The sequence below is a fragment of the Sciurus vulgaris genome (genome assembly GCF_902686455.1).
Source record: "Sciurus vulgaris genome assembly, chromosome: 2".
In the NCBI taxonomy this organism is placed as follows: Eukaryota; Metazoa; Chordata; class Mammalia; order Rodentia; family Sciuridae; genus Sciurus; species Sciurus vulgaris.
The window spans coordinates 80,160,980-80,178,334 of record NC_136462.1 but is presented as its reverse complement, the minus strand read 5'-3'; the positions used below and the strand labels follow the sequence as shown (position 1 = coordinate 80,178,334).

Genomic DNA, 17,355 nt, shown 5'->3' with positions numbered 1-17,355 from the left:
TATAGGCGTTTACAGCCATTAATTATTTCAGTTTTGTTTTGGTTTTTTTTTTTTTTTTTTTTTTTTTTTTTTGCGGTACAGGGCCTTGTGCTTGTAAGGCAAGCACCCTACCAGCTGAGCTATCTCCCCAGCCCTATTTCAGTTTTTCTTATAATAATAAATATGTATTTATATTTCCAATGGCTGACATATTTTCAAAACTTTTAAAAGTTCATGACTTTTTTTTTTTTTTTTCTTTTTTGGTACCAGGAATTTAACCCAGAGGTACTTCACCACTGAGCCACATCCCCAGCCCTATTTTGTGTTTTATTTAGAGATAGGGGCTCACTGAGTTGCTTAGCACCTTGCTTTTGCTGAGGCTGGCTTTGAATTCATGATCCTCCTACTTCAGCTTTCTGACACCCTGTGATTACAGGCGTGTGCCACTGTGCCCAGCTCTCAAAAGTTCATAGGGGGAATTTCACTCCAAGTTACATGTAGAATGCTCACAGTGACACTTTGATGTTAACAAAGAATCCAAATGACCTGCCTTAGTCTCACTACTGCTGTTTTAGCTCATTGGATTTCAGTTACCCATTTCCTGAAATGATCTTGATCATAGTCAAGTTTAGGGATGCCAGGTATTATGTTGAAATGGGCATTTGGCCATTGAAGTCCAAGATAATAATAATTTGGGCCAAATACCCAGGTTGGCTCAACCTCGATGCATTACTACTCAAAAGTTAAAGAATGGAGGGGAAAATTAAAGAAATGAAAAAGCAGACTGATGATGAGTTATGAAAGATTTCTGTTGCAGGGGGTGGAATCCAGGAGGTGGGTAGAGGGTGGGAGATCCAGGGGAGTATGACCCACCCTTGACTAGATGACTTTAAAGAGAATTGCTTCAGTCTGTATCTAAGGAGCATAAATGAAGTCCAGTAAAGAACATAACCTGAGAACTGGAGCAGAAGTGAGCTGGTTTTCCTAGGAAAGCAACTATCTGAGACAGATTAGGTAGGAGACTTTTCTACAGCTCTTTAATTCCCAGAAGTCTCCACACACTGCAGTAAAAGAGTCATTGTCACTATGAAGAGGGCTAAAAGGATTAATGTAAAGAGAAGGGTCCTGACTGAAAGGGCAACATCTCACCCTTGAGATTGGGACTCTTCTCTTCACACTGATTTCTTTGGCCCTTTTTTTAGTGTCAGTGACTGCAGGAGAGAACCCTTGAGCTACAACAGCAAAAAACACACCAGTAGCTTCTCTTTGGGAGAGCTTTGACCCATTTCACCACATTTCTCCTATGCTCCTGCATGACTGGGTTTCCAAAAGTGCTCCAAAGACTTCAGATTCTCATATTAAAGTGCTCCTCCTACCCCCATGCCACCATCAAGAGGCAGAAAGAGGAGCAATTACAACTTTTGCCTAGGTGTTAACCTCTGGCAGACCCCAAAGCTAGTAAGCTTGGAGCATCCATGAAACCACAGAAGAATGAGAAAGCCCACATTGCTAACCTTGTTAACCCACACTTTACAAAAGGAGAGGTAAGGAAAGATGTCACCCATAATTTAAAAAATATACACTATGACAGAAATGCCTCTTAACTTAGGGAGGTGGGAGTTTCCTCATCTGTAGATACCTACTTCCTAAAAGTATTATATGGATTAAATGCAATGAGGCATATAAAGCACTTAGAAGAGTGGCTGGCATGTAGGGAAAGTTTGAGAATTGTTAGCACTCGTATTTATTACCATGGCATAAAATGTGGAGTGGTCAAACCTGTGATGTGAGGAGCAGGCCACTTCCAGGACAGAACAAAGGATGGAAACAAAGGAGGCCAAATACCTCTTCATCTTCCACTTGCCAAAAAATCTCCTATTCAAGAAAAAGTAACCATTTGTGTAAAATGAGCTGAAATGCATTCTGCTGTTATGCATAACTATCTAGAACAAATTTTTTTTAAAAAAATTAAAAGTAAGGTTCAAGGTCAGATACAAATGACAGTATGCATTAATTTCTTTAGGTAAGATCATTTTCAGGGGCTGGAGGTGCATTCCATGGGAAAAGGGGAAAATGATTATCAAGAATTTCTGTTAAGACAATTTTACTTAAGGGAGGTTTTTCTTATCTCTACTCTCCATAAATCCAAGAATCCAAAGATATGAAAAGAAGTCAGGGGATTGGGACCACTAACTTTTGAGGGTACCCTCTGTAACCGCTCCTATCCAAAGGGTTCAATTTTCACAGCAATTGATAGAGAGAGGGCTCTAAATACATTTACAACTTCCCCTCCTGAAATAGTTAAACCTTAAGTAAACTTGGTATCCCCCCACCTCCATCATGGAAGACCATTTATATTTTTCTCTCTCTCCTATTCAGCTTCATTTTCCAGTTCATCTTTTATTACTCAAACTCTCCACCAATGTTCATGGCTCATGATCCTCCACTGCTTTCCAATTAATCAATAACAGTGGGAAAACATCATGGTCATTACTTTCTATAGCTTTTACATGAAAACTAAGCTGAACCTACACATTTAATATATGAACTGAACCTAGCATGAATTAGTACAAATTCTTGCTTGGGCCATAGCATTTGTCACAAAATGGAATCTCACATCTGTAGGGTATTAGACTCTTGGTAGATAGGCATAAAATTATAATGTTGCAAGATGTCCAGTGACCTCAGAAATTATCTAATTTTGCCTTTCTCATTTAGAAAATGAGAAAAATAAGATAGATAACTTAAACATGTGCCCAAGGTTGCATGGCAATCTTGAAGCAAGAATTCAGATTTTTTAAAATTAGTCTAGTGATATTTCCAAACTGGCACCCTAATTAATGGTCCCAAATGGATCATTTTCCAAGGTCAAATTCACCATACATAGACAGCAAATCAATCTGCAAATGGGCAGACTCCCAGATTTGAGGGAAAAAAACCTGTTCATCCAAAAGAGTGTTGAGTGCCCATGATCCTGACATATCTGCACTTCCACCCTTCACCTGAATACTCCTATTGTATCAGTCAGAAAGGAGAGAAAACAGCCCTCAAGGACTTGATGATTGTGTTGGTCAGTTTTCATCACTGTTACCAAAATATCTGACAAGAACAACTCAGAGGAGAAAAAGTTTATTTTGGACTCATAGTTTCAGAGGTCCAGTCCATGATTGGCAAGATCCATCACTCTGGGCTGGAGATGAGACAGAACATCATGGCAAAAGGCATGGTGGAAGAAACTGCTTACTTCTTAGCAGCCAGGCAGCAGAGTGAGAGGAGTGAGGAGTCAGGTACAAAATATAGTCCCCGAGGGCATGTCCCCAGTGACCTGCTTCTTCCAATCATACCCCACCTGCCTTTAGTTACCAGCCAGGAATCCATTCAAATTATTAATCCATCAAATGGACTAATACGCTGATTAGGTTACAGCTCATAATCTAATCACTTTACCTCTGAACATTCCTGTATTGTCACATGAGCTTTTCAGGAGACATCTCACATCCAAACTATTAACAATGATCAACTAGTCAAGCATGACCCTGGCCAGACTATTGGCTATTAGAGACACAAATAAGGACATACAGCAAGAGTAAAAGCCTTCACTTCCATCTGCTGTTCAAGGACAGGAAAACATTACAGAGACCCCATCTGGTAGTGCTCAAGAAAGGCCCGAGACATCCTGAAGCATTTTATTTATGCTAAGAGTCCCCATTCCTTACCCTCAAGGTTGGCACATCCAGCATTAGGTTTTCATGGTTAATCAGAGCCCGCAGAGCAATGCTTCCCAGACTTTCCCCTGAAGTGCTAGCAATGGCAAAAGAAAATGAAAATACCCAATATGTAATGTATAAAGTTGCTCCCCCGCCCGCCAGGTACAGCCATTTTGCCCGCCTCCCAACCACTTGTCAATCTGTGAACATCCTAGCTAGCTATTGGCTCAGCAGTCAGCTTGCAAGTATCCTTCTCCCATATTGGTCCCCTGTTAGCCCGGCAGAATTCAACTGTTTTACTGTAGCTTCCCCACCATCTTTTTTCCATTCTTCTGTCTGTCCTACACTTCTCTATCCTCCTGGCTTTCCACTCTCTCTAGCGCACGCCCTTTCTTTTCCTTTCTCTTTTCCTCTCATTTTCTCTCTTACCCTGCAGGGAGACACTGTTTGCTTAACAAATTCCCTTATGTGATTTCCCATGTCTGGCATGGTTCCGTGGAAATTCCTTACACAATATAATGCCCAACAAGTATGAGCTTTCTCTAAAGTCTCTTTCTTTCACTTAAATCATACTTATAAAAGAGACTTGTGTGTGGATGTCATATATATTGTCTTAAAATTTCACTTATTATGATGGATCAATGTTAATTTCCTAGTTTTGATAGCTGCACTGTGATTATGTAGACAAGGGTGCTTGTAATTAGGAAACAGTCACTGAAAACTTAAAGAATCATGGGCATTGTGTCTGTAACTCGTTCTCAAATGGCTCATAATAACAACAATTGGGGAATTGGAATGATGCATGTAGGGGAGTTCTAGGCACTATTTCTGAAACTTTAAATTTGAAATTATTTCAACATAAGAGTATTTAAAGTTGTAATTTCTTTGAATTTTTCGATATAGTCAAGCACACAGTTTAAATCACTTCCCATACTGCCACCCCTTAAAAATCAGTTTTAGTTAAATATGGAAGGCATTTATCTTGTGACTTTGCATACCCTTTGTATTCATCTGTATTCTAGAGCCTAGAATAGGAGTACACTAGCCTTACTGAGGTAGTCCTTCACATGCTTTTTGTGGGTTTGTATCTCTGACCAGTATTTCTCTTTACAAATGGGGTGAGGCCAGGCACAGCAGTCATAGTGGTACACAGCTATAATCCAGCTCCTCAAGAGGCTGAGGCACAAAATTCACCAGCCTCAGCATCTAAGTGAGATCTTGCCTCAAAATAATTTGAGTAGCTCAGTGGTAGAGCACTTGCCTAGGCTCTGGTTTAAATCCCCAATTCCCCCTCACACACACACACACACACACAACATGACTGAGTGAGGAAGATAGGCTGATCATGGGAATGGTGTGGTAGGAAAGTTCCTTGCATGTCAAAAAATGAGAAATAGGCATAGCGCACTTAGAATAGTGACTGGGACAAAGAAAACCCTTCATAAATATTAGCTATGATTGTTTTTATCGTTGACATCATGGTCATCCCCAGCAGGTCTGAAGGTTATATGCAGGCTTGTATATTAAAGGCTGCAGCAGGAATGTGAGGAGAGTCACATGCTTCTGCGCTGGTTGGGTTGAAGACTACGTCCTCTCCCTCATGAGGACAAATCCAGGAATCTGGAACAAAGGAAGATAGTCAACCCATTGAGGCATGATTATGGTGAAAATGGGTACCTAAGAAAAACCCAAAGTGTTACAAAGTAACAAAAATAGACCTAGCAGGACAGGGACAATCATTGGGAAGAGAGTGGGGCTCCCAGGAGTGTGGCAACTGATTCCATGAGATGTAACTCTAAAACTCAGAGCTTATAAAACAGGGTCCAACATATTCCCATGAACCTTCAGAGCCAGGAGCCCCTCTTAGAAGCAAATCCCTCTTAAAGGAATTTCTTATAACTTCTGGAAGCTTCTGACAAAGCTCCTGCCTCAATCTGAGACTAATCTAACTTCCCTGCCCTGACTATTTCTTTGCCAAGATCTCAGATCCCAGGCAAACAAACCAGAGAAGCAGAGACAAATCAGCCCTTTTGTTCTCCAGAGCTGCTCAGGGACAGGACACTGCCCTAAAGTCTCCTCATGTTTCTTGTTTCTCTCTTGGTTTTTCCAACCCAAACTTGCCTCTGTCCAGTTCCCAGACTTCCACTCTGTTTGCATTACTGTCATTTTCTCTTTCCTCTTTCTCCCAGAGATATTGTTAAATATGCTTACAAAGTAATTGGGAAAGCAAATACAACTGCTATGATTTCAATATTCGGTGTCCTCGAAAGCTCATGTGTGAGACAACGTGAGAAAGTTGAGAAGTGAAATGACTGGGTTATAAAAATTTAACCTAATCAGTGAATTAATCTCGATAGGAATTAACTGAGCAGCAACTATAGGCAGAGAAGGTGTAGCTGGAGGAAGTGGGTTCCTTGAGGCATGCCTTTGGGGTATATATTTTGTCCTTGCTGAACAGAGCTCTCTCTCTCTGCTTCTTGGTGGCTATATTCCCAGTTGTTTTCCTCTACCACACCCTTCCACCATGATGTTCTGCCTTGCCTAAGATCCCAAGAAATGAGTCAGCCATCTGTGGTCTGAGACCTTTGAAACCATGAGCCCCAAATAAATTTTTCCTCCTCTAAAATTGTTCTTGTTAGATCTTTTGGTCATAGAGGTGAAAAAGCTGACTAAAACATACAAACTCAGTCTCATTTATGAATTAGCATTGTAATCTATGTTTCATAGCCAAAGAACAATGATGGGAGCAATTGGCCAGTTAAATGCCAGGACTGTGAGGCAGATCATTGACAGGAGTCGATGTTTCTTACGGTCCCATGCACTCCACCATGAATGTGTAAGTTGTTTGGCAAAAATTCAGTTAAAAATCTCCTATGCTGTGTCCAGAGAAACAGGACATTTGCCTCCTGAAGCTAACCTGGATCCCTTCATTCAGTTTGGCTCTGTGTAAATTTTACTTCAAGTCTCTGTAGCCCGGTTTGTCTTGGCCTTGGTGCCCACAGAGAACAGCAGTGGCAAGGTGTTCCTCACACTCTATCATAAGGTCCTTATCAGTGCAACGTAGCTTTCAGTTTATCATAAGAGTTTTCTCATACATAATCTTTATGAATATATCCCATCATTGCCCTCTGCTGGGGTATTGAGGGACCTGGAACTAATTTTGGCCCTAAGCAGAGGTTTGGAAAACATACACTCCTCACCACCCTCAGCAATAGCAGAGGAGCCCTGCTACCTACTCCTCTAGAACCCTCCTTCCTGAAGTCAGTGTCTCCCTCCCAGGAGGCCTTTTGGAGTGTGAAGCCTGAAGAATCCTCCTAGGGTGACTCTTGTAGTTCAAAGATTATACTTTGGTAGCAGTATTAGTGCTGCCGTAACCCATAGAGTTTTCTGGTACCCTGGCCTACCCCTCCTGAGTTTTCCTGAAAAGAAATTGGTCTTTGGGGAGGTAGTTGCTTAATCTCCATTCCTCTTCTTTCAAGCTACCTCAGGGTCTTCTATTAGGCTTCTCCTTATATTCTAGTGTGGCTGCTAAGATTTATTTATTCATTTATTTATTTTTTTGTACTGGGAATTGAACCCAGGGGCATTCTACCACTTAACATCCCCAGCCCATTTATTGTTATTATTTTTTATTTTGTTGCTAAATTGTGCAGGCTAGCCTTGAACTTGAAATCCTCCTGCCTCCTCCTTCCAAGCCACTGGGATTACAGGCATATGCCAGCCTAGCTGCTAACACTGTTTTTCCTTGTTCCATGGAGTTTTGGAGCCAGGGGGCCTTTTATAAATTATTCAATTGAAACTCAAATGATAAGGAGACTGAGAGGACCAGCACAGAGATTGAGGTCAGCACATGGTTCCTGTGTACCTCTGTGAGCTAGCTCTGTGCTAGGTCTCAGGGAAGGGAGAAAAACAGAAGCAAGTTGAAGACAAATTGCCTTGGAGATCAAAAGAGGTCCAGCCTCATTAGAATAGAATTTTGGTAGAATAGTTTGTATTTGGAGAGAAATGGGAGCGTATTGGTAAGGGACGGGTGGACTGGACATAGGCTGAGTAGAAGAAGGCTTTGATGCCAGGCAGGGGAGGTTGAATTTTGCCCTGAATGAACAAGAACCACTGGGGATTTTCTTTAACAGGGAAAAGATATACGGAGAGGAGTATTTTACTAGGACCCATCCAACAATATTATATATGCTCAATTAGACCCAGGAGAGAGAGTAGGCACAGAGGCACATAGGAAGTGATGACATTCGCCCAGATCAGGGGCGGAAAGAGAAGCAATAAGACTAGATTCATGTGCCCCAAGGCTTTGAGCATGCTGGGTATTCAGTATGTTAACCACCTAATTGATAAGGGGATGAAGAAGAAGGGAAAGTCAAAGGGGAATATTCTCAACTGGAAGTGCCAAAAAAAAAAAAAAAAAAAAAAAAAAAAAGCCAAGGGGAACAGTTTTTGAGAAAAGTTGAATTCTGAGACAGCAGAACTGGCTGTATGGAAGGTAGTAAAGATCCATGTCACAGGAGGTTTTCAGGGTTAAATCCATTTGGGGGAACATTATAAAGAATATGCTTATTAGTTTCCTTGGTGGTGCACACCAGAATATACCTCCATTCGGTGACAGAGAGACCTCTGAAGTACCCTCCAGCTCTGGTATTCTACAAAGCTGGGTCCATGTAAAGTCAGCAGTGTGCCTTATCCAACCTCATGCAATTGACCAGAAGTTAGGGTTTTTGATATCTGTTTCAATATTCTTGCCACTTCACTATTTCACATTTGCATCTTGATTCATCTCAAGGGAGGAATTTAGGTTATACTTCGGGGTTGACCAGAAGCACCCATATAAAAACAAAACCAGTAAGAATTGACTCTTAAACCAAACGAAGCTGAGTAAACTGGCTCTGTCACTCACTACTCCATTGCTTTGCATGTTACTCAACTCCCCACACAGTGACATTGTCTCCTCAGCTGGAAAATAAATGTAAATATTTCTATCTCATGTGGGTGCTACAAGATAAATGAGATGTTGTTTCTCTCAACAAATAGATTGTTAGACACATTCTGCTTAACTCTGTATCAAGAACACAGTAGACACTATGGGTGATATTCAATCTAATTATGATCTGGTAGACACAGGCACCAGTCAATCAGAACCACACTGGCTCCTCTGCCAGACCAGTGACTACAAGGTGACTCTAAGCTCACAAGATAATTATCAATAAACAGGAAAGCAGTTTGGGAGCCTGATAGGCCTAATTTTTAATTCTGGCCCTGCCACTTACTAAATCTGTGGCCTTAACCTTCCTGAGCCTTGTTTCTTTTTCTGTAAAATGGGGATAATAACATGGACAGATAACACTGTGTTGAACATAAAGCACAATGCCTTGACACATGAAACACTTTTTAAGATGATGGCTACTTGTTTTTTATGCCAGGATTGAACCCAGAGGCGCTTAATTACTGAGCCACGTCCCCAGCCCTTTTTTGTATTTTATGTAGAGAATAAGATCTTGCTGAGTTTCTTAGGGCCTCACTAAGTTGCTGAGGCTGTATTTGAACTTGCAGTCCTCTTGCCTCAGCCTCCCAAGCCACTGGAATTACAGGTGTGTGCCACTGTGCCCTGTCAATGGCTATTATTTTTAACAAAGCACCTAGCACGTATTAGATGTTCACTGAACAGCAGTCAGTAGTATCCCTTTCCTCCTGTTGCTGTTGTATATTCCTGAACTGACTCAAACCTTAAGTAACGGGGTGTGTGTTATCCTGGCTGCTGTTAGTAGCCAACATTACACTGTGTACCATCAGATTCATCAGAGTCCAACATTCCACCACACCACATCGAATATGTAAAATCTATACTCTTCATTCAATATAATTTTTGCAGAAATGTACTTAAAATATGTTTAAAGTTTTACATTGAAATTATTTGACTACAAGTAATTTGTGATCAATACTGTGCCCTTCTTCATTCACAGAGTTTGGGAATTCCTGCAAAATGAGAAAATCTAAATTAAGGTCATTTTCCAATATAATATACTTTTTATGCATGCCAAATTTCAAAATAAATGGAACTGACTTTATGTTACTTTTGTAATGGGTAAATAAATATTTTATTTTGTATTTGCCTTTTCCTGTATTGGAGCCAATATATTTTTCCCAGTCTCAGAGATTATAGGTCCCTGGAAACCTCCCAGCTCCTAAACACAAAGTCTCTAGTGCTTAATGGATAAAACAGCCCTAAGACTGTGGCAGTTGAGAAGGCTCATGAAGAATAACTAGGATCAAAATACACAATCGAAGGAACCCCTTCCCCAGGCTGCCTGAGTGAGTCTGGCCAGCTGCAGGGCCAGCAACTACTCGAGGGAAAGCATGTTTGCAACTTAATTGGATTTGGAGCTCGCAAAGTCTGTGGCCAGTCATCTTGGTCAGCAGGAAATGTTTAGGTCAGCCCTCAGCTTCTGCTGCCATCCCCACCCAATCACTCCAAAGCCTGTTGGCTTGGACTGTAACTGTTAATGAATAATCACTTGGTAATCTTTTCATCCCAATGGGAAAGGCTCGGATGAAGGCCTGCAAGACAGAAATGACATTTTGGGGGGAACGGGGGAAGAAGAAAGAGAAAAAAGAAATCACAGTGGTTCTCAAGCCAAGTGCCTGCTGGGAAATTTTTTCTTAGGTCCAAAAATCAATATTTTGTTTGCTTTGTGGGAAGAAGTGCATGAAAGGATTCTTACCATGGAAAGGGTGAGTTCTGTTAGTGAACCAGGTTCCACCTTTGGATGAAGAGACCAACACCTCAGAAGTTTCACATCAGAAATGGGGAAGAACATATTTTCTTGAAGGCAGAGGAGTCACACAAATGTGGTGGTTGGGGTGCTGGGTGGAATCCAACACACCAACACAGACCTAAGGAGCACAGACTGAGTCTCTCCAACTGCAGTTATTTGCTTTTTTCCTTGAAAACTTTTGTAATATCTACTCATTTCATTACTGTGATTTGCTAGGAACATATCTAACCATTTATTTCACATGATTCTTTGAAAATGAAACTGCAGCACCATCTTCCACAAAGTACTATTTTAATAAATAGAAGTAAAAATAAACATAATGAATGTCATCTGTTTTTTAAAACGCTCTTTTGATATTATTTTCAGCTGAAGACTAAGCCTGAGGACTGTTGTCTCTTGAAAAGGAGGAAAAACAAACACTAGGGAATATAACAGAATGTTACCTTCTTTCTCTAAGAGGAGACTTTCTCCCAAATGTTATCAGAAGGGTTAAGAGAAAGTTATTCTACGGTAAGGTTCACACACCACCTAAAACCACAGAGACGCGCTATGCTCTGCTTCTCTGGGAAACACTTTCTCTTTTCCTTGGCAGCTGGCACTGGTCCAAAGGGATGGGTTGAAAGTCAGGAAGTTCCCTGCCCCTGTGCTGCCATTCACTCAGCGGCCTTGGGAAAGGTACTTGCCCTTTCCAGAATTTGAGCTCGTTTTATCTGTAGATTGAGGCAATTCACTGAGGTGATCTTGAAGATCCTCTTCCCGTTCTGACCCTCTATCATTCCAAGGCATTCTCCAACCAGGACGAAATGTCACATGTGGAAAGAACCGGACTCGCTGTGCAGCTTTCCCTGCTGGAGGGGTTCCCTGACTCAGTGCGACCATTTTTCTGTAACTTCAGTGAGAAAAAGGGCTGCAGTGTGGAGAGGAAAGAGTCCGACTGCACAACCCTAACATCCACCTTTTCAAGCCAGACTTGAAAGTCTTCTCCAAGGCTTTTCTAAGCCAGACTGGGAGATCTTTGGCCTGTTTTTCTTCAAAGATTGGTTTCCCTTTCATAACTATTTCTCAGAGTCAAAAAGGAAACATGGGAGCGTGGAAAGAATAGGAGCAGTGGAAGCTGAGCGGTCTTGATTCAAATCCTGTACTTGACATTCTCTAGTAGTGTGATAATGGGAAATTTCCTTAACTTTTCTAAGTCTCAGTTTGCTCATGCATATAGAAAGGGTAGTTACATTTGCTTCGTACTAATATTGTGAGGGATAGACAAAAAAAGTGTTTATTGGAGGCATAAAAAGTACATTAGCCACTGGGAACAAAAAATAAAATGCCAGTGGTTTCCTTAAATATCTTGAGCTGCAGGAGCCCTGAGATAACTGACTTAGGGTATAAAATTCTTAGAAGGAATAGCAGGGCTCCTACAACTACTGGAAGAAAAAGTTGGCCCAAATCTTCACCATGTCGGCTTAGGACCTGACTTCCTTAACAAGACCCCTAAAGCATAAGAAGTTAAATCAAGAATCAATAAATGGGATGGATTCAAACTAAAAAGCTTCCTCTCAGCAAAAGAAACAATAATGTGAAGAGATCCTACAGATTGGGAGAAAATCTTTACCACATGCACCTCAGATAAATCATTAATATCTAGGATATATAAAGAACTCAGGGAATTCGACTGCTTAAGGATAGCCCCCCGCCATTTTCTCTCTCTTCTCCTCACATTCATGCTTTCTCTCTCCTCCTCGCTTTTCACTCTCCCTTGCGCACGCTCTCTCTCTTTTCCTCCATTTGCTCTCTCACCCTGCAGGGAGACACTCTGTTTGCTTAATAAATCCTCTTACGAGAAAAAAAAAAAGAAAAGAAAAAGAAAAAAAGAACTCAAAAAACTTAACAGCGAAAAACCAACCCAATCAATAAATGGGCTAAGGAACTGAACAGACACTCCACAGAAGAAGATATACAATTGATCTACAAATATATTAAAAAATGTTCAACATCTCTAGCAATTAAAGAAACACAAATCAAAACTATTCTAAGATTTCATCTCACTCCAATCAGAAGGGCAATTATCAAGAATACAAGCAACATTAAATGTTGGCAAGGATGTGGGGAAAAGGTACAGTCATACATTGCTGGTGGGAATGCAAAATGGTGTGACTATTATGTAAAGCAGTATGGAAATTTCTCAGAAAACTTGGAATGGAACCACCATTTGACCCAGCTATTCCACTCCTTGGTTTATACCCAAAAGGCTTTAAATCAACATATTACATCAACACAGCCACATCAATGTTTATAGCAGCTCAATTCACCATTGCTAAAATACAGAACCAACCTAGATGCCCTTCAACAGATAATGGATTTAAAAAAAAAAAAAAAAAAAAAAAAAAAAAAACGCATATATATGATGGACTATTACTCAGTTTTAAAGATGAATAAAATTATGGCATTTGCTGGTAAATAAATGGAGTTAGAGAATATCATGCTAAGTAAAATAAGCCAAACCCAAAAAACCAAGGCCAAATGTTTTCTCTGATATGCAGATGCTAATTCACAATTAGAGGGGGGCAGGTAGGGAAGAATAGAGTTACCTTATGTTAGGTAAAGGTAAGTGAAGGGAGGGGAAGGGGTGTGGGGGTAGGAAGGATAGTAGAGTGAAACAGACATTATTACCTCATGTACATATATGACTGCATGACCAATGTGATCCTACAATATGTATAACCAGAAAAGTGAGAAATTACCTTCTCTTTATGTATGATCTATCAAAATGTATAAATACATTCTACTGTCATGTACAACAAATTAGAACAAATTAAAAATTTAATTAAAAAAAAGAAGGACTAGTAGGGCTCTGGCATGATGACCTACCCACTCATCTACCTTTCCCTTTGCTCCACTGTCCCCCTTAGAAGAGATGGCACCACTCAGACCAGGATTTTACCCCCTAATATTGCTCCTGCTGCTGGGACTGTGGGTGGCTGAGACCCCAGTCAGTGCCAAGCCCAAGCACATGACCTCATCTCAGTGGTTTGAAACTCAGCATGTGCAACCCAACCCACAAGCATGCAACTCAGCCATGGGTCACATCAACAACTCCACAAAACACTGCAAAAACCTCAACACCTTCCTGCATGAATCCTTCTCCAGTGTGGCCACCACCTGCCTGACCCCCAACATAACCTGCAAGAACAGCCATGAAAACTGCCACCAGAGCCCAGGACCTGTGTCCCTCACCACATGTGAACTCACCTCAGGGAAGTACCCAAACTGCAGGTACAAAAAGAAGCATCTGAATGCTCCTTACATAGCGACCTGAGACCCGTGACCCTCCCCAAAGAGGGGACTCTGGGAAATTCCAGCTGGTTCCTGTGCACTTGGATAAAGTTGTCTAAGGCCTGGGATCCTCCTCCCAAGATCTGCAAACACTTTTCATTGCTGAGCACTTCCTCCCTTGAGTTCTTTACTACTTCTTACCCTCTTTGTAAATACCATCTCCCTCCCACACACCCAACCTCACATACTCTCAATTCCTTAGGGGTTTTTACAGATGCTCCAAAGGAGGAACAGAGGGGTCCTTCTCTTTAACCCTTGATGCTTACTTTGCTTTCTCAGTGTCTGGTGCCCTGTGGCCCTTCCAGAGTCAAGCACTGGGGGTCTCAGCATGGTTGGACCAGGTTTTGTGGAGCAATGGCTTATGTAATTTTGGAGACCTTCTTAAAGAAAAAGAATCTAAAATTACAAGCACAAGGTAAGTTAAGAGCCTTGGAAGGGCTGTGGTTGGACAGCCTAGAGGAATCCCAGGCAGGAGGGATTATCTAAGGAAAGTGGTCGGAAAATCAGTGCTGGGTTCCCTGTGTCAAAGAAAGAAACGGGTCTGATTTTGCTGAAATAAAAGATTATGCAGTTCCTGATTGAGTTTGTGTTACTGTCCGGAGAGAAGAGGAGAGGTTTGCAGCTCTTGTTCAGAGGCCCTTCTTAATCTCAATAGACATCAGCTTCATCTGCCCGCAGGTAGTAGGAAGGGTAGCACTCTGAGCAAGCAGAGTCAGGGAGGCCTTGATACTGCCATCCATTCCCTTGAAAGCTCCTCCTACAAAGGGGAGGAAGGAAAGGAAGAACAGGCTATGCCCAGGATACCAGGATACTGAGGCCAGACCCCTTGTTTGTGCTCAATACCTGAATTCATGCTTTGCTGATATGACCCAGATCAGAAGCCTCAGCCTTCTGAAGTGAATCTCCCTTCCTTTGGAATTTCAGAATCAGGACTTACCAAAAATCTTAATCAGACTTTGTACAGTTAGCTATAGTAAAGGAGCAGTTTTGTATGCAATCTACCTAGACCAATAATCTTCTAAAATACAATCAAAATGAGTCTTGGAAACAAAATCCTCAAATTTTTATTACTAGATTTAATTACTCTGTCAAATTGTAGTAAAACTTTGCTTCTTCTCAATTTCTGTTCTTAATAGATATTCAGAGAAAACTTTACAGATTACACACATCGACACACATGCATACCAACATAAGACACATACTACACACTTCCAGGCATATATGAGAACACAGGGACACACACTGGCACACATGTATGAGTATGTAAAACACACGTACACAGGCACACACAATCACAAGGCACCTCCTCTCCTTTCCTCTACCATTTCTGCTTCCTCTTTGCATCTCCCTTCCCATATTTGCAAAGATTTTCCTACACAGGCTGTGACTCAGAATAAGGAAAGGATGTTTGTTGAAACATGAAGTGGCAGAGAAAGCATAGCATTCAGAAATTCCAACTCCCAGCCTCCTTCCAAGCTTTCTAGGATTCGAGCCCATTGCCTATAACAACACCATCCCACCCCAACTGCAACTTCTTCCACAGCATGCAGAGCCCCTCCACCCCATGCTGTGCCCATCAGTACCACTAATGTTGCCCATTCCTATGCTTGCGACCAGGGAAGACACACTGGAAGCAAGAGAGAAGCAATACTCTTCCACCACTCTGGCATCTTCTTAGAATCGTAGGCAGTTCCCTTTCCTGTGTCTGCACCTAAATGATAGTGTTTCTCAGGGTCCTATTCTTAGCTCTCTTTTCTTCTCACACTGCACTCAATGAACTCAACTTGTCCATTACTTCAAATGCCATTTACCTGCTGCCTCAAGGCATATCTTCAGCCCAGATCTCCCATGGTCTAGGCATGTTTGTCCATCTGTCTATTGTTTCTGGCCCCTCAGTGTCCTGCAGGCATCTCTACACAGAACAGTCAGAACAAAGTTCATGGCTGGCTACCAAATTCACCCCTCTTCCTGCAGTCTCTTGGGTTTGCTTAGTGGAAAAAATCATATTCAATTATTTAAGGTAATAATCTAAGACACATCATTCTTTTTCGTTTGTTTCTTGAATAATTACCAATTTATCCCAGGTACTGCCTCAAAAGAGCACAAACATTCTTTGTGTTTCATTTTTGTTTGTTTGTTTGTTTTGTACTGGGAATTGAACCCAGGGGCTCTTAACCACTGAACCACATCCCCAGCCCTATTTTGTATTTTATTTCAAGACAGGGCCTCACTGAGTTGCTTAGTGCCTTGCTTTTGCAGAGACTGGCTTTGAACTTGGAATCCTCCTGCCTCAGTCTCCCAAATCACTGGAATCACAGATGTGTGCCACCAAGCCCAGCCTGAGTTTTCTTTCTTTTCTCTTCTCTACCAAGTAGCATTGGGTTCCCAACATGAGCCTAACACATTATGACCTTGAAGTGAGCTGTAGTTTGGAAGGAGCTAGGCAAACACACCTAGTTATTGTGATGGCAGATTATCTTGTTGAGAAGACAAGAGTAAACATTATATGTGAAACACTATCAAACAGTAAAACAGAAGAGAAGAATGAATCAAATGGCTTCTATAACCTTTTTCTCCCATTGCCCAGGGTTTCATTCTTCTTGACCTGAAATTAATTCTGTGTTTAGTATTAGTCTTTCTGTTGTATATTTCTGGGCTAACATTAGGTCTAGGACCCCAGTTAGTCAACACAGGAGAAACTCAACCATTCAATATCTGTAAGAGTTGTGGCCCCAGAAGCTTTCAGAATAGACTGAATTCTTAACTAGACTAATTATATCTAACAAGTGGTGTAGCAACCTGGGTAGGAGTTTCTGACTTCCGTGTGTAGGCTGAAGAAGTAGGTAGAATGTAATTTGAATCTAGGAACCATGGGCTATAAAACTGACCCATTTGGAAAGTAATGACACAGCATACATGAAACTGGGCTCAGTGGGGCAGCTGAGGGCCTGAAAAGAGCTATCCCAAGTCTGGGGACAAAATCTCCACTGACTGTGCTGAGCCACCGAGAACAGGCTTCAGAAACAGTGCTTGGGAAGCGATACCCCAGCCATTTGGTACAGTCATTGTTTTCTAGTACGTAAGTATACTTTAATTCCAGAATATTTAGAATTAAAGATAGAAATATTTACAAGAATGAAACACATAGCATTAATATGTTTAAGAAATTTGTATATATTTGGTATTATGGGTACTTGTAGTGTTTAACAGAATTTAGGGACTGGGGATATAGCTCAGTGGTAGAATGCTTCTCTAGTATTCAGAAGGCCCTGGGTTTGATCCCCAGTACTAAAGAAAGAGAGAGGGAGGGAGGGATGGAGGGAGGGAGAGAGAGAGAGAGAGAGGAAGAGAGAAAAAGAGGTACTTTAGTCTATTACACTAGCAAAATGGACTTATAACTCTAATTTAAAATGTGCATGATTTGAAATGGAGCTTTCCTTTAAAACTAATGTTGGAATGCCAAGCAAGGTGGCACACTCTTGTAATCCCATCCACTCAGGAACCTGAGGCAACTTGGTAAGACCCTGTCTCAAAATTAAAAAAAACTTAGAAAGGTT

The 17,355-nt window shown here is 41.3% G+C and overlaps 1 protein-coding gene across 1 annotated transcript; it reads left to right on the top strand.

Annotated features, from left to right (window-relative positions):
* Positions 1–13,344: 13,344 nt before the first annotated feature.
* LOC306653348 (ribonuclease 8-like) lies at positions 13,345–14,551 on the top strand. The gene has a single exon (XM_079126344.1). The coding sequence runs from the start codon at positions 13,380–13,382 to the stop codon at positions 13,779–13,781; it is 402 nt and encodes a 133-aa protein (XP_078982470.1). The 5' UTR covers positions 13,345–13,379; the 3' UTR covers positions 13,782–14,551.
* Positions 14,552–17,355: the final 2,804 nt, after the last annotated feature.